The 24,639-nt window shown below is 35.1% G+C and overlaps 1 protein-coding gene across 3 annotated transcripts in view; it reads left to right on the forward strand.

The window, feature by feature from the left end:
• The window catches only part of LOC114353651 (uncharacterized), a 110,195-nt gene that overhangs the window by 80,879 nt on the left and 4,677 nt on the right, over positions 1 to 24,639 (forward strand). For all 3 annotated transcript variants that reach the window (XM_028305713.1, XM_028305714.1, XM_028305715.1), the window contains 2 exons: positions 800 to 845; positions 6,789 to 6,915. In XM_028305713.1, coding sequence (XP_028161514.1) covers positions 800 to 845; positions 6,789 to 6,915 — 173 coding nt within the window. The remainder of the gene's footprint in view (positions 1 to 799; positions 846 to 6,788; positions 6,916 to 24,639) is intronic.

Consider the following 24,639-nt stretch of genomic DNA (forward strand, 5'->3'; position numbering starts at 1 on the left):
TAGCTTAGAATGTTGATGCATTATGGAGTTTGGGTCATCGTGGCTTTGGCAGCTACCTTAAAAAGATTGTCTGGCAAGGAGTTGGTACGGTCAAAACTATCTGGCTGATGAGGAAACAACTTCAAATCATTGCCCAAATATTATACCAAGTTGCCAAAGCTACGATGACTCAAACTTCATGATGTATCAACATTCTAACCTATATTGGAAGCATACGCTGACAAACTATCAGCTTTTATAAAATGACGGAAGTCTGGCGTTCACTAGCTCTTGGTCTACATGTTTGATGTGTAAAGCGAGACTTGAGTGATAGGACAATGAGTGATCAGTACGCCTCCCATTTGTGTTTGTGATAGTACTTTGAAAATATTTTGTTTTACATGTGGCTATGACTTTTGCCCTCAATATCATCTGAGGTTGAGGTCTGAAAAGACAAGCTTACTTAGAAAATTGAAGATACCAGTCGTTTAAGTGCGGTACCTATGACAGACGGTGGAAAAAGTTCCTTTACTTGGAAATAGTCCTGATAAACTTTCCAGCAATAGAAATGCCAATGTTTAGTCAGCGGAAAATATCGAATTAGGGTTTTTTCAACAATAGTATCAGTACTATCTAAAACCTGAATTAGAGTCCAGAGTATTAATCTTTATCTATTGTAGCATGGTTTTTCCGAACTCGAATTTGGTCGTCTGTCCATCGGGAGACTAATGATGATTTCAGATTTATTTTATTAGTTTTTCTATTAATTTACTTGGTATTTGTTCTTCCAATAATTAAATGTATTTTTCTTTGGTTTCAGGTTACCACAGCTTGCCGTCTCTGCGAAGATATTGTGCCTCCTGATGGTAAGTATTATGTTCTAGATATAGTACGTTTATTTATTCCTATAATTTTATATTAAAAATACTATAAGTACCCACAAAAAACATTCTGAAAAGAAATCTGTGCATTACCTGTGCAAATTGCCAAATATTGCCATTTAATCGTCTTGATATTCATTTAAGTTATTTATAATAATTATAATGCGGTAATTTTTCGTATTTATTAAAGACCTTTTAACATCATGACACAAATTAACTTTATCATATTGACATCGAACACGCATAATTATATTATGAATATGATTATTTAATCAAAATCGTGTAAATCATATTTATGTAGGTACCTACAATAAATTCTGGATATTACTGAACATTGGTATCTTATGCAGTTGTAATAAGAACTATTTTGCCACAGCTATGTATAGTCTGATGTGCTGCCGGCCTACTCTCAAACACGATATCCGAAGTTTCGAATGTTACCATCCCTCTCACGCAAAGAGAGATGCCATCATGAGCGACAGTGACAGACAGGACTGAAACTACGTAAACGGCGTTACGGAGTAGGCTTGGTAAGAAGACCGTAGAAATCTCCAGCCGCCGATGTCTGTAGGAAAAGCCAACAACGACCGTGAAAATCAAGAAAATGTAATATGTGCACGTACCTAATATATTTCTAAAAGTCAAGTCGAGTGGCCATAAATATGTATGATTAGTATCTAATTAATAATAATAATAATAAATACTATTTATTGCACACCACATAAAAAGAACAGAAAGAAAAGGAACACATAAGGTACAATTAGGCGGTCTTATCGCTATGAAGCGATCTCTTCCAGACAACCTATAGCCTAATTCTTAAACTGAGTCAAGATTTAAAATTTTCTTTAGCCATCAATACCAATTTCAAACGCTAACCCAAGAAAATGTAGTAAGTGCACTTACGATATTTCCAAGAAAAGTCGAGTGGCCATAATAAATACGTAAATGATAGTATCTAACACAGCTCATCACCGGCGGGTGTTTAGCGAGACCCTATCATTTGCTGAGATTGCCCCACAATATACGCTTCAATGAAGAAATTTTCCTTATTGAATATTGTTATTAAACGTACCTTTGTATGCAACTGGATATAGTTTAATAACCTGGTGAGAGAAAGAAAATTGTTCAGCACTTTAGGCAGAATAAAATTAATAACCTACGTAATGTTCTAAAAAGGATACTTAGATGCTCAGTATAATGTCGGCGCTAGTTGTTAAATAGGAGTAAAAAGTTTAGACTCCTTATTTAAGATATTATCTGGATATTTTTGTCAAATTGACAATCGTTGTTATTAGATATTCTTAATACTGGCCTTGATTGCATATTGAACATAAATTAGTTTCTACTTCATTTGCCTTATCGCCCATTGAATGTTTAGCTTTAGAATAAAAAGACACATTGCTTAGGTGTCGCACTTTTATGTCGCTTTGGTCCGTTCAGCCAATCAAATGGTGACCGAAAAAATCAACAGTGGGCCGATATGGCACGAATAAAGGTGTTTTATGAAAATATAAGCACATTCTTTACATTTTGATTTTATTGTGAACGTAAAATGTATTATCAGACAGGAAAGGATTTGATCAAAAATGCGGACTAACGAGATATATTTTTGGTTTGGCGTAAGAATTTTAAGGAACAGTGCTTTTTAAAAGACTCTAAAAAAAACCATTGAGAAACAATGTTTTGCAAGCATTCGTTCTTTCTCGAATCAAGAGTCTTTTCGTGAACACAGTTTATATTTACAAATCTCTGACATTAGATTGTAGGTATGTCATTAAGGCTGGGTTGCACCATCTTAATTTAACTTTGACAAACGTCAAACATCTGTCAAACTCGGTTATCGTTATAGCCACGGTCAAAGTTAGGTGGTGCAACTCAGCCTAAATGTTTGTTTCGCGAATATTGTGTTCGAGATTCGGATGCAAGCAGAACTTTGCGAACGATCGTTCGAGTCACGAGAGTCTTCTATCGGTCGTCTTTAGTATAATTTATATTTTATTTGGTTTGATTATTTAATAAACAAAATACCACCGAAATGATATAATATCTTGTAGCTAAGGTAACTAATTTAATCCTTGAGCTGAGGAAATAAAAAAATGCAAGTATGATAAGCTATCTTATAATATGCACTTATTTAAGGAAATTTTAGATTATATTATAAATTCGTAGCGCCATAATGATTGATAAGATTGTTAGGTAAAAATCACGTGTGAATATTGTGAAAAAATAAACACCTAAGAAGGCAAATCGTTTGGAGGAGGAAAAGCACCATAAAATATAAGCCACCCTTATGGTTTCACAATTAGCCCATCGAAAAGGCAAATGAAGATTCATACCTTTACTCGTTTAAGTTAGGCACCGTTTGATTTTGATGACTTTCACGTTGGGATCCTTGTGTCGAGTCTATATTACCTATCATATAAAAATCGTAGAGAATGAGTGTAAAAATAGTTTAACTTTAAAAATTCATAAAAGTCATTTATATTTGCAAGTAGGCTTTTAAAAAGCACTTTTACACGTCCCAGTCACGGTCCCAGTATTAACCCTACCTAACACCTAAAGAAAGATGGAGTATTATTGGATAGAAAATCTACATAGGTTACCGAAAGTGCCAGTACTATAATTAGTAACTTAAGTATAATAGAGATGACAAAAATCGTAGTATGCAGTTTGCATGACCTCCCACAAAAATTATAACGAACCTACCTTCGTAGACAAAATCAATAGATTAGTAAAATGTTTGATGTTCACACGCTGTGAAGATTTCCGATACACTTGTCGTGGATAGTCTGCGGTCGGGCGTCACTAACTCGAGATAAACAATGTTGGAGTGACCTCCGATAATGCACTGAACTGCTAATTTGGAGATAGGATTGTACGGAAATGTTTACAGGTTAGTGATAATTACTTGTAAACACTGCTTCTATCATGACTATCAGTCTATCTTTCATGGGGAAATTACAAGCTTCATCAATCGAAATTTCCAAGAAAAAATATTAGGTATGCCATGTTTCGGTAGTCAATTGGTCACGTTTAGTAGTTGCTAGTTCTTCAGTATAATGATATTGAACTGGCCAATGGCGTTAGATAGAAGAAGAATTAAAATAAACAATGTAGAGATTTTGATATAATGCAATTCAATTCATTAACGTCTTTTACAACTTTATTGCACACTATAAACACACAAAACAACAGCGGAAAATAATGCATTGAGAATTCTCTCATCGCATCATACTCATAATGAGTCGTTAACTTGGCTTATCCCCAATTTACCTTAAAGCAAACCATCGTAATTTATCTTTACAACAAATTCCGCTGGTTTCTGTATTTGACAGAGTAATTATTTCATCAACTAGCATAATTATTAGTCTCAACAAAATCATCTGCACAAAGTTTAATTGCTGGAACTAATTGAGATAAAGATGCTGCTATTTACTCACAAACAGTTGTAAATATAATTAAAATCACATGTAGCGAAGCCGACGTGACCAGTCATATAAAATCTGCATAAAAATTTACTGCTTTATATGTGTGCTACGGGACTTTACGCTTTTATGCATATTTCTGTAACTCTATTTACATAATTATTAACACTATATTAGACGTATGATCGTTAGCTTTATAGTTTATTTTGACGTGTTATAATTGTGTTTATTACCCGAATGGATTTCCTAACATTTTGAAATGTTTACTGTATTGGAACCTTTTACGCTGTTCAAGCAAATTAAGGGTAGCATTCCTTAAAAGTCAAATCCAGGTATTGTTTACAAAAAGTCGCCGTGAAACGCAATATGGCTGAATAGTGACCGCGTCGCGGTAGCCTATGCTTTCCCACTTGAATATGACACCACAGCAGCAGTTACAGAAGGTCTTATAAAAGCAAATGATCAGAAAGAAAAATTAACTTTTGTAGACAATAAAATAGAATGTAAAATCGTGTGTGCCCCAAAGAATGAACCCCAGCCCGACGGATTAGCTCAGCGCGGTTGACCCATTAAAACGATCGATTGTTTCCTTATTGTACTGCTTGGAATGGTCGGTTCTAGTAATTATTACAAAATCCACAGAGATTGTGAAAGTGTTTCTTTTGACGTTTCGATGACCATTGAATAATCTTATGTAAATTAACAGACAATTTATTAATATGGCAGCGGTTGGAGACCACTATAGAATTTCAATTTTTCTAATTAAGCACCTGGGAACGTTTGGGAGCTGTCAGCGGTCTTAATTGAAGTTCAAAACGGTGGTAGCTTTGAGGGTTAACTGGTAAATATTCAGTGGTTCAGTTCGTGAAGTTCAGGAGGTCGACGAGATAGGCCGTTGATCAATATCTGCGTAATGAGGTGTTGGTACAACAGGCGCCATTAAAACCCGGTGAAAGCACAGTAACAGTATAAGGAAACTAATTTAAACCAATCAACACTAGCGGCTAGTGTGATAGGATTTCACTGATATAGGCAGACCACCGCGGAGTTCAGTGTGGTGATTGATACGTATTTCGATCACACTTCGTTGGTAGCGACTTTAAAATGATATTTGTATTGTGCAAGTTATCTTTTATATTGGCGTGACTGGTATAAATATTGCCTATAAAAATGTATCAATTTATACCTTTAAGTACTTTTATGACTACAAACAATAAAATAGATATTGATAGAAGTAATTATTTTCATTGGCCCCCATTTTTTTCCTGCCATGCCATGATGCCTGTAGCAACTCTTTGATACATCTCAGGGTGCGAACTCGAATGAGAAGTGGTGGAGAATGAAATCTTATCATCTTCACCCGTGCGTGTCTATCGGCTAGAATGCAGATTACATCGTAAAAATTGACGCATGTGGTTTTATAACCTCCTTTGTTCAAAAGTCCGGAAGGTATCCAACGTAACACCTTTGTGTCATCTATGGCGTCAGTTCGGACTCAGCACTAGTGAGCAGGGATGTTATGGATATCCGTAACCGTAACCGAAACATTCGGATATCCGAAATAAAAAAATATCCGAAACCGTAACCGTAACCGATTCAAAAGTTTCGGATAGTTTCGGATGTAGGCAGTTTAAATTGTTTTTTGTATAGCATAATATGTAAAGACATAACAGCCTGATTTACCTTTATAATGCCATCTAGTATCAATTTTTTTTTTTATTACTTTTTATTTGATGTAAAGTGTGCGGCCATGAATGAGTCGTGGTGGACAACTATTGCAAATTGCATTCTAAAGCACAGATATCCGTAACCGTAACCGAAACTTTCGGATATCCGAAATAAAAAAATATCCGTAACCGTAACCGAAACCGGTATAATATAATTCCTATATCCGTAACCGTATCCATAACCGAAATTACATATCCATAACATCCCTACTAGTGAGTAACCCTGGCATAAATCAGTGGTTTACAGCCCACTGCGTTATCGCAGTTGATTTAGCATGACCATTAGCTGTACGCTTGTACTTACGTTTAGATAGACCTGTACATGGCAATGGAATTAGTCCCGCTGCATTTGTACACACGCCCATCATGTTTCAGCATTGATCTGGTTTACTTATGTTTTTGATGTTTTAGATAAGTGTATGATCTAGGTCAAAAGATATTTGAATTTTAAAAAGACATAATATCCTCATAATATAGCCATATGTAATGCAATTAGTGAGTACTATCATCATCGGGTGCCTAACGTCCTGATGCGTGCGTGCCTTATTCTGTGGCCCGACTTTCGCCTGGCGCGGCAGCCAAATAAAAAGCCTAACAAAAGCCGGACAGGCCGGACATAGGTTATTTTGGCCGGACACGCAATCAAAAAGCCTAACTATGTCCGGCTTTGTCCGGACGCCTGGCAACCCTAGTTACGGTTAAAGTAAGGTGGTGCAACTCAGCCTTTGTGACTTTTTAATTGAATTTTCGGTGAAATAACCTCATTTAACATCCAGGTGGTGATCTGCGGTGCGGTGCCGTCGATGGTCCGTTCAGTGCGCCTCTTCAGCCAGTGCTCCCACCGGTACGTCAACGTGTTCCCAAACGGCACCGTCATGGCCCACTCCGATGGAAACGACCAGTGTGAGTACCTTTATTAAGGTTCGGCCAAACCAACGCGATCAACCGGCGTGCAGCGATGGCGATCAATGCATTTAGGTCTGGTCGCCATCGCTGCACGCCGGCTGATCGCGGTGTGATCGCGTTGGTTTGTCCGAACCCTTACTGAACAGCTCGTTCGATTTTCAAAATTTTAAATGGTCAGTGCTCTTTTGTTTTAAAGTTTTCATGTTAGTGGCCGGTGTATTTGTCTTTTGAAGATGTTTTATTACTGGCCAGTGTTCTTTAGTTTTGCAAAGTTTTCATATTATTATTGACCAGTTTTTTGTCCTTCAAAGTTTTCGTAACACTGACAACTGAGCAGTGTTTTTTTTTGTCCTGAGATGTCTATTTGCATAGGGGAATGGTAAATCACGTAGGTACCTTACTATAGGTACGAAACATTCATAAGATAGACATTTAGTATGGCGAAACTGTCCCTGATTAGAAAAATAGATTAAAATCTAACATCCTCAATACCTTTATCAATACATTCCTTTGATTACAACGCGATTAGCATTGTTTGAACTCAAGGTTTACTATTATTTTTTCAGTTAGTAAACGAGTAAATAATGAACTAACTTATCAATCAAGTATCGTTGATAGACATACTATGGCAGATAACTGTTGCGGTACAGGATACAACAATTGATTTATTAAGAAAGTGCTTATTTGTTACTAAACGTTAGGTGTTTACTTATTGTGCATTGTATTAGCATCAGTTACTGCAAGCTGTTATGTAAGAGGTGCATATTACAGAACAAGTCACGCCTAGATTAAGGCAATTTATTGGTTGAATTTCAATATTTAGAACAGAATTCATCATTGAGATTAAAATTAGTTTTGAGTCTTGTTTCATAACTAACTTTTGCCCGCGGCTTCACCCGCGTGAAATTTAGTTTGTCACAGATCGTCATAAATTATAGCCTATATGTTATTCTGGGTTATAAACAATAATACTGTAAAGTTTCATCAAAATCCGTTCAGTAGTTTTTGCGTGAAAGAGTAACAAACATCCAGACATCCAAACTTTCGCATTTATAATATTAGTAGAATTAGTAGAGGAAATTAGATATCTATAATTTGTCTAACAGACAGATGCTACTGAAGTATTAGAGTTAGAAATCAACTAGTCAGTAAATTAGAGTAACTGTGATAACAATGCTAGTGTTTTTACAAAGGCGATAGGCTTAGGGCTAGCTAGACGTGAGAAACTATAGGAATATGTCAATACCTGGGGTCAACGGCCAGTCACCACAGGTACGGTCCAGCGATATAGTAGCAGTGAAATGATGGAATGCCATGCGTTTGTGAATGACGAAAAGAAGCAATATTCAAAGAAACTAGCAAATTTTTCTTTGTAAAATGCACTTTCTTGCCTTTTTAATAATGCTTAAAACAATTTCTGCGAATAAGTAACCGTGAAATGACGGAATGCCACGCGTTTGCGTATGAAAAAAAAACGATATTAAAAGAAAAGAAACATATTTTTCTTTGTAAAAGGCACTTTCTTGTCTTTTCAACAATATTTAAAATAATTTAATTTTAATTTTAAATAAAATTTGTCATGCCGGATTAATTACACCATTGATGCGATTTTATATTGCTTTAAATTATATTATGACGTTTCATTATCCGGTGATTTGTTTACGCCCATAAAACTTTGAAACGTGCAAATGACGTATGAAGTGCGTAGTTGGTGGCCTACGTATTCTTATTTCATTTTATTCAACGTATATTTAGTAATATCTACTACTTACTTTCTATTGATTTCTCAATTATTAATGGTATGTTTGGATAGCTCAGGCCTTTAGAGCATTTATGGACTGACGAAGGACAGAGGTCGTTCGATTCAAAACTAATAGAAAAGTTATTGTAAAGGTCAAATTACTTGCTTTGTCTATTATTATGAATAAGAACACTTTATGTAGGGCACCAAAACAAATAATTCTTAACATAAATCGCTATAATGTGCACACGTTTATTTTAAAATAACAGATAATCTTTCTTTTATGCTTAATCTTGTAATTATTATTGAAAAAATAAAAAACAAACATAAACATCAACGTCGGTTGGTCCTTTCAACACATCTCAATAAAGCTGGTAATTACGCAAACTTGTCTCAAGTGATAATGTTCGATGTATTATTGAATGCCGTAAAACATGTCCACTCCGAGAAAAAGGTTGAATTCTTGACGACAAAAAGCGCAAAAAGTTTTCGGCGTCTCTACTATAAATCTCTATTCTTTTCTCTTTTTTATTGCCTTTTGCAACAAGGATCCCCAATTAACTCGTCACTCGACTAGTTTTTAGTTTTTCCTTTTATCGGCGAAAGCATTCGCGAATATGTAATACTTATTTCTCTTGCATTACTTAATATTTGCCGTAAGAGTGTGTAACTTTTAGCGCGACGCTTGTCCAAATAAAGCGTGCTTTCTCCTTTTATTTTGTCTGCACGTTTGTGGTTTGTTCAAGAATTATCGCAGATTCTTCGAGTTCAAAGACCATTTCAGATGAACTATGTATAGGAAACAAAAGACGATCGTTCTAAGTAAAAGGTAATTTTAGCATTTGTTTTATTTCGAATGAGTATGTAAGAAGCACTTGCAAATACAAAAACGCCTTATAAAGTAACTAATGCCATAATGCTAATGTACCAATTTAACTAGTACTTTACTAGTAGAAGTGCTCTATGATAGAGAAACTTAATTGAAATCAATAGATATTATTAATGTCAACATTAATGAAGAAACCCCATTGTTAACACACCTCTTTTTATAATATCGTATTTATAAGTACCTAAGGGTATATTATCCGATGCTTCTGATGAAATTGCAGACGGGATTATTATGAACCCTAAATCGATTATAAGATTTTGATGAATCGAATTATGCAGGTTCATTGATTGGCTACCAATTAAAAAGTGTCCTTAGTATTGTGCCTTGATATGCCACTTTGAACTTTAAACCTACATCATTACTGTCTTAATTAGGTCAGCAGTTTCTTGGATTAGAATGTGATGTGCGTACGTGCGCCAAGTCTTGAAGTTCACATTACAAACGCACTAGAAAAAGGTTCTGTCAACGTTTTTGGCCCTAACTCAATGTCGTAAGGTTGCTATTGGTTTAGTTTCTTGCGGTACACTGTAACTGCTTAGTTTGACCTAATACGGGTGACAGTTGCATATCAGCATTTGGACACGTAATTAATAACGAAGATATTATGACCTACAATGATGGTTTATTGCATCAACCGATTAAATTGAAGTTTGCGATAATTTTGGTCAGTAAGTACGGAAATACGCACGTAAGATTTATTTTCCCATATCCAATATCATCGTACCTTATCTCAGTCTACTGAGTATGGGCCTTCCCTAAAGCTGCTAGCAAACCTTTTTTTCCTATATGTCGCTCTATCGTGCACACTAAAACTTTGCTTGGGTAGTTTTAAAATCGAGTCTCGGTCTGGAACTGTAATCCACTTTGCTTTTTAATTGCTCATTAGTAATTCAACATTCACATCAACAAAGTTCCCGAACAAGCCCAACGTCTAAATACCATTACAAGTGATTTAGCTCCAAAAGTGCCCACAGACCAAGTAGGTACAGCCCACTTTCCATAAATAAATCAGCGGCGACCGGGAAGCTATTAATCGAATAAGAACAATAATCGCGTGAGAATAAACATTTATTTGTTGCCGAAGAAAAAAATTAATCACTTGACCCGTGTTAGCATACGCGTTTAGTTGTGAAGCAATAAAAGAAACTACACGGCCAATATTAAATTTAACGATTTAATACTGCATCGCCACTATCGTCTGATCTGAGCTTCTTAAGTTCACGAAGACAGTTCCAAAATGAATGGCAGGTCTTTTTACGTTTGTGAGTTAGCGAGTTTGGGCGAGTTGCACCGCCTACCGACGAATACCGCGTGAAATATGTGACGCGTTTTAATTAAAATTAGATTTAAAGCCGCTGATAAACGAATTTAATTACAACAAGTTAGAAATATGACTGGCCGAATAACGGTAGCGTTGCGAGTGCAGCGGAAAAGAAAAAAGAAAATGGAAATTTTGAAAAAGATAAAGCTCCTTTTTTTAATTTCTGAGGTTGCCAGTGCGTTTTGCTTAAATCACGTGCAGTAAAAAAACGGACGAAGTACCGAGTGAGGTTATGAAACGGCCTAGTTTTTATGCTAAATGGCTATAACGCTACTCCAAAGTAGGTCAGAGAAATGTAAAAAAATATAATCTAAAATGGAAAACCTCTGCTTGTTATTATTTTACAATAACAACATTATCGACAGACGATTAAAGCACGCTTCATAGTTATCTTATAAGTGGTTGATTTTTTGCCTGAGTCCATCGAAATCGCGTTTTGAGGGACGGAAATTATATTAAATCAATCGACTTGGGCGGCGCGGCGCCTTCCTAATTGAGTTGTTATAAAAATATAATAATAAAGACCTCAAAAGCTTCCCGTTTGCAAAAAACGGTATACCACACGCATTCACCCTCATTAAGGCCCTATTATTTAATAATAACGGAATAATAATCGGTATGCGTTCGGATAATCGATTCGGTTTTAAGGTAGGTTGCCCTTGATTGCGACTATCTGAACACTGCCTAAATTGAACTGTTTTCTTTTGTTCCTAGAATTCGAAAATGNTATTTACAATAATATTTTTTCGTTAATTTATGAAAATATCAAATTAGCCCGTAATCCTGGTACATAAAGTTAGCCTATTAATAACACAGGTACGACTGTACTCAGTGTTGCACTATCAAATGCAATTGAGGCGCCTCTATGCCAGGGTTTTTATGTTCCTGGTCAGGCTATACAATTTATTTATATCGATTGGAACGATAGAGCTCCACGAGTAATATTTAAACCAAAACAAGTGCACATATTATAGTTAATATTGTTTTTGGTTTTAACTAATTAAATAATGCTTTTTAAAAGCATCTTCTTACATGACTGTGAGCCTGTTTCATACAAGTATAAATTATATATTTTTAACATCTTTATTTTTTCTTTCATCGTCTACCTGACCTTAAGAAATACAAAATAGTTTTGATTCCACTTCAGTCAGTTCCGTTTTTTATTTCACCTAAAGTTTTGAAGAGTTTATTCTTGTATTTTATAAAAATAACACTTAAATTGATCTTGAGTTTTTATTTTTGTCCTTTTAACTTTTGCATTTGTATAATCGTACGGTTTTTGCTACTAATTAAGGTTTGACCACTTGTATTCTATTGTAAGTTATTTGTTTTGATAAATTAGAGACTGTTGAGATGTTTTTATACGATAATTCATACATTATGTAACTAAAACAGTGGGAAAAATAAGTTAACAAATATTGAGCTTCAAGTAAATGACACGAAGCAAAAATTAAAACATTGAAAAAATTATGAAATATAATTTTCTTCTATTCACATCTTGCCTGGATTATTAAGGAAGTAGATTTTTACTGGCCGAGGAAAACATTTCAAGGAAACCAGTGCCCAACAGTGGCATGCTTTGCATCTATATGCAAAATCTATATGCCTATGCAAATAAGACAGTGCCTACCTATACCTAGCAATAGAAGATGAAAACTGATCAGCCAAGTATTCTGATTTTGACACCTAGCAAGTGATTTACTCTACATAAGTGTAACGAAAAAAAAGTTAAAGTTTTTATTTCACAGTTCATTAAAACTGTTATTTTGCCCCAACATGTTATGTGTGGTTGACCCCTCTGATAGTGACACAATTTCAATTGGATCCGACCTTTCTCTGATAACAAACTAGATTGTACCTGCTGTAGTAAGAGTACTATGAGTACAGTTAGCTTAAAAAATATCACTTCTATTCTAAGTAGAGACGGCGCATGATCGGGAAAGCGACCCCATGTAACGGGATAAGGCGAGGCAGAAGAAGAAGGATATTCTCAATAGAGAAGCTTAAATTTTATCAGCCATGAAACTTGTTTTTTTAACCCAAATCGTCACTATTAATAAGTTCTTCACTATCACTACATATATAAAACAAAGTCGCTTTGCTGTCTGTCTGTCCCTATGTATGAGATCTTTAAAACTACGCAATGGATTTTGATGGGGATTTTTTTTAAAGATAGATTGATTCAAGAGGAAGGTTTTGAAGTATAATACATTGTACCTGCGAGAAGCAGGGGCGGGTCGCTAGTTTCTATATAAAAACAAAATAAATATATTATGTATTTACACCGTAATTTTTTATAAAACATCTTCTTTAAAGTCACTTAATTTTTAAAATCAAACTGACACAAAATCTCTATTAGCGAAAACTTCTAAACAAACTGATAGTTAATAATATGACGCTTATCATATTGTTGCTCATTTTATTGCTGTAATTAAAACATCTGTCCATTGCGCCAGTTATTACCAAAGTTATTTGTTATTATTAATAAAATTATTGTAGCTAAGAAAAACAAACACGCGATTGTTCTTGAATGGAATTATAGCATATTTTTTAAAAAGTTAAAAATTAATACTCCTTTTATATGGTGTGTGATCACAATATTAAGATGAAAAAAAAGTTTCTTAAGATCACTTTAACAAAACACAAGGGGGTGATTCCATACTTTTTGGAGGTCATTTTACAACAATTAAATTTACATAAGTACACATCTGTGGTTTTAGTCTATTTATTGTGATTGTAACAAAAATATTGATTGATTGACAAGTAAATCCACGAAACCTCACTAGTGCTTTACAATCTAGGTGGTCCAGTGTTGATGTCGCAAATGTAAAAAAATTAACCGGCAAGCTCTGCAAACGTTACAAAGTTAATGGATTGTTTCGTCTTCACTTGACACTGTTTTTGTTCGAAGTATATTGTTTTATTCGATCGGCTAATGACGACGGTGGGATGGAAATCGAGAATGTTCGCTCGTGTTCTACCTTTTTACGAGGATCGATATGTCTTGAGCCGATTCTGTGTCAATCAGACGTTTTAGGTATGTTTTGATAGAATTTTAGAGGATCTAGGTTGGAAAAACGGCTTCTCTATGTTTTAATGTATTAACTATTCTTTGTCCAGCAGTGATTTTGCTGAAACGAATGTACCTACGTACTATTCTATTCTCTTTCAGAAGACACATTCTTTCTAGATTAATTAATAATTGATGTGTGCGTCTTCAAATTGATTCCATCATAATGATAGATAATTACATCTCAAACAAATTCGTTTGAAGGTTAATATGAAGTTTATTCCTATTTTTTAATAATTTTATTTAAATTACTTAATTTACACATTCTATTTCAAAGCTTTGCAGTTTTTTTAGGGTTATAGATTCTTTTTCTTAAAAAATGAAAATGGATTTTATTCTTGGATACATTTTTAGTAGGTAATTTTTCTTTTATTGGACCTACTTTTTTGGGTGCTTCTGTGTTAGGTTTATCACAACTATTATCGCTTTCTTGATATCGGATATCAGTTAACGAATTAGTTTGACCCGATTTCGATTTCGATAAAAGTCTTTACCGAAATGATAAAATTAGTAAACATAAGGTTTCGTAGTTCTTCGCACATGGTATTAGGGGTCATTTTGCTTTAGAATAAGTATTCGAGACATGTTTAAGTGTGTCAAGATGTCTTTTACTGTATGTCAGACGTTAATGCTATAAATCCAGACTGACGTAAAGATGCTTCAGCGAGTAATAATCGGGTCTATTAACTTTGCATCTAGTTAATTTTCTGTCTAACGCCTACGCCATCGCGCATGCAGGTTTTTAATTATTCATGTTTAAAAATGCTTACATTTCGAGAAAATGGAGAACTGAATGGTTATAGGGCATCCTTCTGACAACTTGGTTGTCCTGAAGGCAGATATTTTAATATTGCCATAAAATGTCTTTGGAATACAAAAAAATTCGTGACAATTAGTGTAGACATACTTGTAAATTAGATACACACTGAACCGGTACAGATACTAAAACTACTTGTACTCGTACAAAGTCTCTTATCCATTGTTTGGACTTTGGAGTTGAAAGTGGACTTCAATTTAATTAGATCGATAGATAAATCAAATTCAAAGCTATCGCAGAACTATTAGACTTCTGGATGGCACAAGTTCAGCTATCGTACACAAATCGTAATAGTATTGGACTATTGGTGTCATTGCCACAACATTTGTGGTCGTATCTAACCCGAGACGTAACTCGATAATAATCGAGACACGCAATGTATCTCTAATTTGCGTATCGTATTGAGAAGTTCAACGGAATGTGCGTTCAAGGAAATAAATTGTAGTGTAGGTATACGAGTATTCGATGTCTTAAATGATGACCAAAAATATTCCTCGAATACGAGTATATTGTATGTACCTATACTATATTGCTAAAGTTTTGTTTCTGGCAGCGTCTCCGATATAATTTTGATATTTCTAACCTAACCTAACCCATCCTTTGTGGCTTTATCTGCTGTATTCTTCGTAAAATTGACAACCAAGTATATAAATCCTTAATTACTAACACACCGCGCCAATTAGGCCCCAACACCAGTTGCACGATCCCAAAATATTAAAGTTTGTACTTGCTATGTAGCGAGAACAATCTTCCAAAGACGTCATCTGCCACGAGAATCCACTTTGCTACGTTTCTTTACTTTACGGTAATTTGTGATTTGCTACGTGTCGTAAAATATATTACCTATTACGTTTATTTAGCGAAAACATAGGTGCAAACCGGTTAAACGCTTATATTTCCTACTTTTATGTTACCAGAACATTTAAACTATTGTTATCAATAAAATTACGTTAATATCGTAATTCGATAATGACGGGGCCCCGATAATGATTGTAGGTCACCCGGGTTTAAGTGAATCGTCCAAGTGATTACTGAAATAATTTGGTCTACGGACTTTACTTCAATTACGTTATTTATTATCTTTGTGTACATCGTCTGTGATGTGTGACCTCTTGTCAGTTCACTTCGTCAGATTAAACAAGTTTAAGGTCTTAACCCATGTTTTGTTGCTCTGGAAATTGCCAAAATTTGCTGGTATTTAAATTAACTTATTGAGTTAAGAACATCATCGTCGTCTCGTTATTGTAAAGTTAGTCCTAGAGTTACAGTTTTAGTCTTTTGTTGGTCTAGAATTGCTTACCTAATGACTATATTAGGAGTTTTGATAAAATTTTGCCTCTTTTGTAGTAAAGCTATGTGAATGTTTTCGCCTAGTTATTGTAGAGCCTGTCAGAGTACAGTTCATCTTGTTGGTAAGGATCTAAAAAGAAATGTAATTTTCTTGGACCTCTTTCTTTCTTTTTACATCATTTACGCCCGTATTCACAAACGATGCTTGCTTAAGTGAAGTAGAAAATCCAACGCACAGCGTTGAATAGAGCTCTATGATTGGTTCATGTGTCACCCTGTGCGTCCACGCGCACTGTAAGATCTCATAGTAATGTTTGTGAATAGGTACGGGCGTTAGTCTTCAGTGCCGGAGCACGAAGTTAAAATTTACCAAAGTCAAATTAAGTATTTAGCCTACACTCTCCACGCTGGTGTCTTTACACTGTACTCGTAGTAAAGAGAATAATAGAAAATAGTTCAGATATATCTATTTTGATTAGCTGTTAAAGCATGTCCGCGATTAAGATAGATTCGTGCCGAGTGCGGCGTCGCTTCTAATCCTCTGTGTGCCGACCGTCGCCGGGAAGTTTATCCTGGGGCAGGTTGGTTTCCATTGTTTAGCCGATAATTTGACGTAAGTGGGAAAAATCAATGGAAAATTAAAGCGTGTGATTGCAATCTTCGTGATAAGTTCGTCTTAAAATAAACTTAGCAGTGCAATATACTCGTAGCTAGCTATGCTTCTTTTAAAAAAGAACTTATTTAATCACCTTAAGTGCCTGATGGACAATCTCTAAATCTAGAGTTACTTAATATGTTTTAATTTCCTCCTCAACCGCAACTGAGTGCTTACTGAAAGTCCAATCATAGGTAAGCAGCATGATGTTGGCATTAATTAAAACCGTTAAGTTTTAGGACGCATACTATGTTCCATGTTGAATCTCATTCTACTTAATTCAGACCAAAAACATTTTCATGTAAAATGTTGCCAAAATGAACATTACTATGGCTTGCACTCTGAAAAAGTTATAAGATCTAATTTAGAGCTAAGCTTCTAACTCTAGAAACCTAAGTCAAAATATGTGGCATGGCCGCACTCGCGTGCCCCAGATATTAATTATCTTCAAGACTTTTATCGTGCAACTTATCTGTGGACAGTGAACACCAACCCCCAGCTACCAAGGAAGCTGCAATCCTGAGATTCCCGGTACCTACCGCAGCGCCATCTCGCGGGATTTGTGAGGATTACGCGCTCATCCGCGTCTCCAGCCGTTTGTCGCTCTGTGACGCCTTACTTACCGCCAGGGTTGGCAGAACAGTCACAAGTTGACTGAGTCATGAGTTTACAGTCTTTTTACCCGACTGCGCCGGAAGGAGGGTTATTACTTACTTTCTTTTTGTGAGCATTGAGACAATAATGTTAAATGGTGATTAGAATGTTTGCACTTATTAATGCTATTATATCCGTTGTCTAGTACCCATAGTGAAAGATTTGCTTAGTTTGGGACTAGAAGAGTAGTGTAAAATGTCCAAGGATATTTATTTAGTTATTTATTTTTTCGAAAAAAAAAGTATGACTTAAAAATATTTGATGATGTTACTGAGTCTAAAGTTTTCTTATCTTAGTCTAAGTTTCATGACGATATACTTTATATGTTAAAGGTTTTTACAATTTTGTATTTACTTACATATTTATGATCGTGGAACCACTCACAGTATTTAAAAATAAACAGAAAATTACACTAATATTCGAAGTGTATCGTTTTGGTTATCATGAAAGATTTCAACGCAACTTTAGGTACTGCTTGCATCGTTACGTGACACCGAACTAAATTCATAGCTCTATCCAAATCCTGCAGCTCTAACAATTCTGAAACTAAAATAACATGAGTCCTTGTTTTCAAAATAGGTCAACATTCAGAACTTTCAAGTGACAGCCCTAAGGTACACTTACATGCTGATTGCACTTTATCTTAACGACCGAATGTGGATTAGGAGGAAATAAAAGCTGTTAGTAAATATGGAGGCATCGGGTGTCGGACATGTAAAGTTATGGGTAAATATAAAATTGAAATAGTTCACGACTATGGTGTTTGTTCGTTCGTTCGTTCGTTCGTTTGAGCCGAAAGACGTCCACTGCCTCCCCCAAGGATTTCCATAAAGACCAGTCCTGCGCCGCTCTATGACTATGGTGATATAAAAAATCAGTGGTGACTGAGTTTGTTGCGGCGCATCTTCTCAGCACTTGCCAAATGTTTGTCTCAAAGCGCTGGTAGGGTAAAAAGATTATGAGACATGTAGAGGCTCCTTAAGAGCAAAATATTTGACGATTTGTAAGCACTATATTATATAATAGTCTAATACAAATAAAGAAATTTTGACATTGACTTTGAATAGGTTTTAGCAATATTAACTTAATCGAAATTGGTAAAAAAAACTATAGGTAAAGATTAAAATGAGATATTATCGACGCCTCTATCTCGTACGTGGATCAACGTATTACTATTGTCTTGAATTTTGTAAACATCTCCAATACTTTGAACATTATCCATTTGAAATTTTACATAAACTGCTCGAGAGACATTAATAATGTAAATATTTTTCATGGCACGTGTTACGTATAATAAAGTCACACGTCCAAGTAAATTTCACTAATCCGTCGTCAAACATCGTCTGTAGAATTTAGTAGTTTTACGATGTTAACTTTGACTGTGACGCAAATTACGTACAACTACGCTGTTTTGTTATGAAATATGTTTTTGATAGTTTCAGGACCGGTCTCGTATTTTTCTAGTGAGAAAAACTAAATAATACTGAAAAAAAGCTTCTAATAGACTACGGGACCTAGGTATCCATATATTTGGAGATTTACTACTGTGCTGTGTTATCCAAACTGTACAATACATACTGGTACATCTATACATACATATAAAATCGTAAGGTGACTAACTCATCACGAAATCTCAGAAATTACAAGTGCTAGGAGTCTCAAATTGTGCATGGTTCCTTTTAAATCGGTGCTCGCTAAGACGGGATTTTGCATAATTCAACCCTTATAGGGGTAAAACGGGGTCCACGCGTACGAAGTCGCGGCCGCTAGTAATATAAAATTGTATATGAGTATTGAGTAGAGATCGGTTAGAAGCAGTTGCCTGAAAAGCCAGCGATATTTCCTGATTCACATAATAATATGCAAACACACTCGATATCTGTAAGCAAATGTATTTTCCAAATTGGTGCGCTCTTTACTACAACTACTTCTTTATTACAACAAGTATTATTGTAGTAGCAATTTGAAGTTGGGAGTGTCCAACGTCCATAAAACGGGCCATAAAACTAACTCACCATTGTGAAGATGCTAGTCCATCTTGTATTTGCTTTTAATGACGAGAAACATGCTAGTCTATCACTCTACGAGGGTTGCCAGATACAAATTTATTAAATACGGGACCATTCTACTAGGACAACGGTATCGGGTTAAGGCTATAGTAAAAAATATCCTGTTTTAACCGACTTCAACAAAGGTTCTCAATTCAGTTGGTATGTTTTTTTTATTTTCAAAGGATTATATTTGTATTTGAAAAGGAAAATGCCATTTATTTTCAAATACCTTTATTACATAGGTATGTGAGACTCACTTAGTAGGATTCACAGGCAGGCCAGCCGTGTAATTCGTTGTTAGTTTATTTTGTCACAAAACTATTAGGTTTTCGGAATCTTAGTACAATTTAACTAAGTACTGGACAAGGGACAAGACGGAAAATTCCGGGACAATCACGGATTTCCCGGCCACCTGGCAACCCTAAACGGTGTTAGATTTTTATTATAATGACACATGTGTTATTGGTTTGGGAGTTACTAAAGAAATTAGCGACTCGATCATGTGGGTTTTGTGGGTAATTCGGGTGTGGTTATTATTACGGTGATGTCAGATATCTATCTAAATATATAACTCAAAGGTGACTGACTGACTGAGTCTGACTGACTGACATAGTGATCTATCAACGCACAGCCCAAACCACTGGATGGATCGGGTTGAAATTTGGCATGCAGGTAGATGTTATGACGTAGGCATCCGCTAAGAAAGGATTTTACGAAATTCCACCCCTAAGGGGGTAAAACGGGATCCACGCGTACGAATTCGCGGGCGGCCGCTAATTTAATACAAAGTAGTAGCTATTATTATTGTCCGTTGAAAATCAATTGTAATTATATTTTACATGTCTACAAACGAGAGGAGTTTTTGTTGTGTTTATTTGTTCTTTTGCGACCTTCTCGCGGGATTTTAACGTGAGAAGTGTTATCATTATATTTGTCTTTGGATTACTTATGTAATAGTTAAGAAAAATGCGCTTAGTACCTAATAGAGTTTTGATGGTTCCTTATGTCTTACAATTTTCAGGTACAATAGTTGAAAATTAGGTAGGTATACGTAGGTATTTAGTTTTTCCTGAAAGTAAACGTCACTTAAATTATTTAGTTTATTATCATATTGATTAAAATGATAATAAATAGATTAAATTATTGTTTAAATAAAGCCAGATAGATTAATAAACAATAAATATAGCAAATGATTATCAAAAGGTTATCTTTTAATTTACAGTGAACGGAAATTCGTAGGTAATATATTTTGATATTTAGATAAAATAACTATAAATAAATGCGTATCAACTATCAATATCAAACATACTGAAGATTTTATAATGAAAGAATTCGATTAGCACAAGCTATCGAAATGAATACTTTGTGATAAATGAAAGTTTTAATTTCATTGCGGAAAAAAAATTAAGACTAAATTATAAAACTATTTATTTAAATCTTAAGAGTAGATACAAACACAATATAGGCCTATAATATGTACTATTAAGACTACAATTTTCCATAACAGTAACAATGACTGTGTAAGCCTTATCTTAAATCTTTTATTATAATGTCGTCTCATCTTTATTTCTAGTTTAGCATGAACATTTATGTTTTTATAGAAAGTTTCAGGCCCTTGTACTTTATTACACTAAATGGACGAACTTGTTGTCCAACAACTTGAAAAGCTAATTTCGTTTGCGCTCGGATCGGATAATTTTAAGAGTTTTGGAACAAAATGTTGCAACGTCACGTAGGTAGATTGAGCGTTGACATATTTTTTCCACTCAGTACCTAACCTTACCTTGGTGTTTTGCTGATGCAAACAAAACCCAAGGCTTTCCTGAGAGAGCTATCTGAAACAAACAACACTTAGGCTTAGTTGCACCACCTAACTTTGACCGTAACTATAACGATAACCGGTGTATTTTGTATGGAGTTTGACAGATTTTTAACGTTTGTCAAAGTTAAAGTAAGATGGTGCAACCCAGCCTTAGTAGTGTATTCTAGTTGTAATTACAGTGTTGGAATAAAATTAAGGCGACTCGTGCGTAGATTACGCCGATGGAGTCACTATCAGTAGCGATAATCGGTCAGTGACCCCGCATCGGCTGGTCACTCAGGCACATTCGGTCCGTACTACTTCGCACTTAGACGTACGTCAGTGTAGTTTACACTTGACCACTGATGCGAGTCCTAGGTTAGATGCCCAGTCGGGTAAATTTAGAAATTAATTTTTACAGAAGTCGTTGTGGGTATAGTTGTTGCAATTCATGAAGTCACTCGCCTGCGTGTGTCCTGCCTTTACATGTGTGGTGGCTCGTTACTATTCGCTTTTCAAAAGTTTTGATAGACATTACACTATCGTTATGTGCATGTACACGTACACACACAAGTAAAACTCACTCGGCTTCGTGAGTTGCAAGAACTATACTAGGTGCCTTCTACTGCTTGACTACAATAGCGAGGGGTCTGAACTTTCAGTGATAATAGTATAAAATGTCCGAAGGGATTTTTTATCGCTGCTACCTATTTGTTTTCTAAACTGTAACAATATTAATAACTAGCTTTCCGCCCGCGGCTTCACCCGCGTGGAATTTTGTCTGTCACAGAAAAACTTTACGCGCGCGTCCCTGTTTCAAAAACCGGGATAAAACTATCTTATGTCCTTTCCCGGGACTCAAACTATCTCTATGCCAAATTTCATCAAAATCGCTTCAGTGGTTTAGGCGTGAAAGCTAGACAAACAGACAGACAAAGTTACTTTCGCATTTATATTATTAAAGTATAGATTCCTATCGTAAATAATATTTATCATCTACACCCTGTATAATTTGTTTGTGGGTGGTAGAGTGTCAGGTTACTTACTAAATTGAATACTTAGAAAATACGCAAGTAATTTGATTACAATTAGGCGTCAGCGTATCAAAACAATTGGAAAACTGTCTGTCTTTCATTCTGGGAATTACAGTCATTCGTAAAGTATGGCAATCAAATACTTACCTACACTGATTAACTTTCATTTGAAACGCAAAATAAAATAATACCTAGGTATTGTCAATATTGTTGTCGTAGTCTAGAAGTTAAATAGTCTTAATAGGAAAATTCCCGGTTAAGGACATAAGAAAAACAAAACACTTTACTTACAGGATCACAGTTTCGTTAGTCGGTTCGGGCTATCAGCATGGACATGAACGAGAGTGCGCACATTACACCGATTTGGAATCGGCAGATTCTTCATACAAATTAGAATCGGGTCCAACTATCGACCAACTTAAAGTCGGTGGTCTGCGCCTAGGCCTTGAAACAACTCAAGTTCATAAAGTCTGACAGTTGACACCAAATTAGTGACAGCCAAATTATCACTTCAAAATTTTTGTTACGGAAAATCTTTTTCAAAATCGAAAACTGTACTCGTATAAAGTACAATGACAAACACAAGTGAAATGTCGGCTCCTCAAAGGGAGTTTGCGTTGCGCGAGATTATGTTGTCTTTACAAAATTAGCCTTCGCCTATTACGGCGTTGAGCAATGTTGGCTGGACAGTTTCGAAATGACGTTGACGTAAGATGTGTGGTCCTGAAGAAAGTTCAAACAAATTGGATAAGGTATTTTGTGTGGGACTGTACTTCTAGTGAGGTAGCTATAACGCTATAACGGCTGTAGGTAGATAGGCAGGTAGTTTTCTATTGTTTTATTGACAGACGACTTATCACTTCATCTTCTTATTTATTGGGTAGATACTCAGCATCTATCGCAATGGCTCTCACTTTTATATACTAACTTACATTGTAGACCTACCTATCTATTTATGAAAACAGAAAATTGTCTCGTATGACCCTTTGTGTAAGCCTGTGACGGATCTAGTTATGAAGGTTATATTATTGGAAGCAAAAGTGACTGCTGCCTACTCGTATCTTATCATTTACTATTATTTCTGCCACAAAAAAGTTTTGGAAAGTGGAAATGAAAATTCGCCACCGGAATGAGGCAAAAAAGAGCTTGTTGAAATTCACCCATAGGCAATTACTGCACATCAAACATACCTACATTATTAATGTTAATCTTTACCTCTTTATCGTTAAATCTTTATCTAACATTAACTCACTGCACTAACTTTATGGCCACACAAAGCGTGGCCAAGTGTTAAGCGCAGAGCTTAGCAGTGGATCTACTGAAAAAGCTAAACTAAGCGCTGAGCTTAGTGTAGTCACTGATACTAAGGCCACACAAACACTCATTTGTTTCACAAGCGGTAGACTGTATAAACTAAGGCTGGGTTACACCATCTTACTTTAACTTTGAGAAACGTCAAAAGTCTGTCAAACTCCATACAAAAAACACCGGTTATCGTCAAAGTTACGGTCAAAGTTAGGTGGTGCAACTCAGCCTTAGGTAGGTAAGTAGATACCTAATTAACAAAATGCTTCATAAATGTTCGTTGACTAAATATTCCTTTCGTAGAAAATTACATTTTCTTTCTATTTTTGCATTTGTAAAAGCGCTTTAAAAGTAAAGCTTTAGTAACGAATTTTATGACTTTTTATTGATGGACAAAAGCACTTAATATTTTAATGTAATCAAACAAATAAAAAGTAAATAAACGGAGATCGTATATAATTTGTAATTAAACTATAAATATTGATTACTCAATATAGTCGAACACACACGATATTGATATTCAAATATTATCTAAATATTATCTAGGTATAATAAATGGAGATAAACTTAACAAAACGTTTCTAATTACACTATACATATTGATTACCCAATATAGTCGTGTACACTATATTGATATTCAAATAATATATAATCTAAAGCTATCTTCAAAAAATTATATCGGACTCTATCAGCGTCAGCTCCCCGTAGTGTGATAATTTGACGCGTCTGCGATAGCTGATTATTATGTAAGTAATCGAAGTATAAATGTACTGATAATTCAGCAAACAAATTGGCCCATTATGCTTGAGTGATCGGCGAAATTGTTTTAATTATACTTCGGATAATCTTTCATCAAAAAAGGATAATGAATATTTTTATGTAAGTATTTATTTGGGTGATTTATGAAGAAAACAAAAATATTTAAAACCAATAAATATCTAGCGTCGGATAAAATAGATTTTTTTATGAATTATACCATCGTAACTCTACTTGGGCCTTTATAGTTTTTTGTATCTGTTCAGTTTATAAAATACAAATTTTTAAAAATACTTTCTTATCTAAATCCAATGAAACATTACCTTAATAATTTTAT

Source organism: Ostrinia furnacalis, unplaced genomic scaffold (genome assembly GCF_004193835.3).
Source record: "Ostrinia furnacalis isolate ACB-3 unplaced genomic scaffold, ASM419383v2 OfSCF1780, whole genome shotgun sequence".
Taxonomy (NCBI): Eukaryota; Metazoa; Arthropoda; class Insecta; order Lepidoptera; family Crambidae; genus Ostrinia; species Ostrinia furnacalis.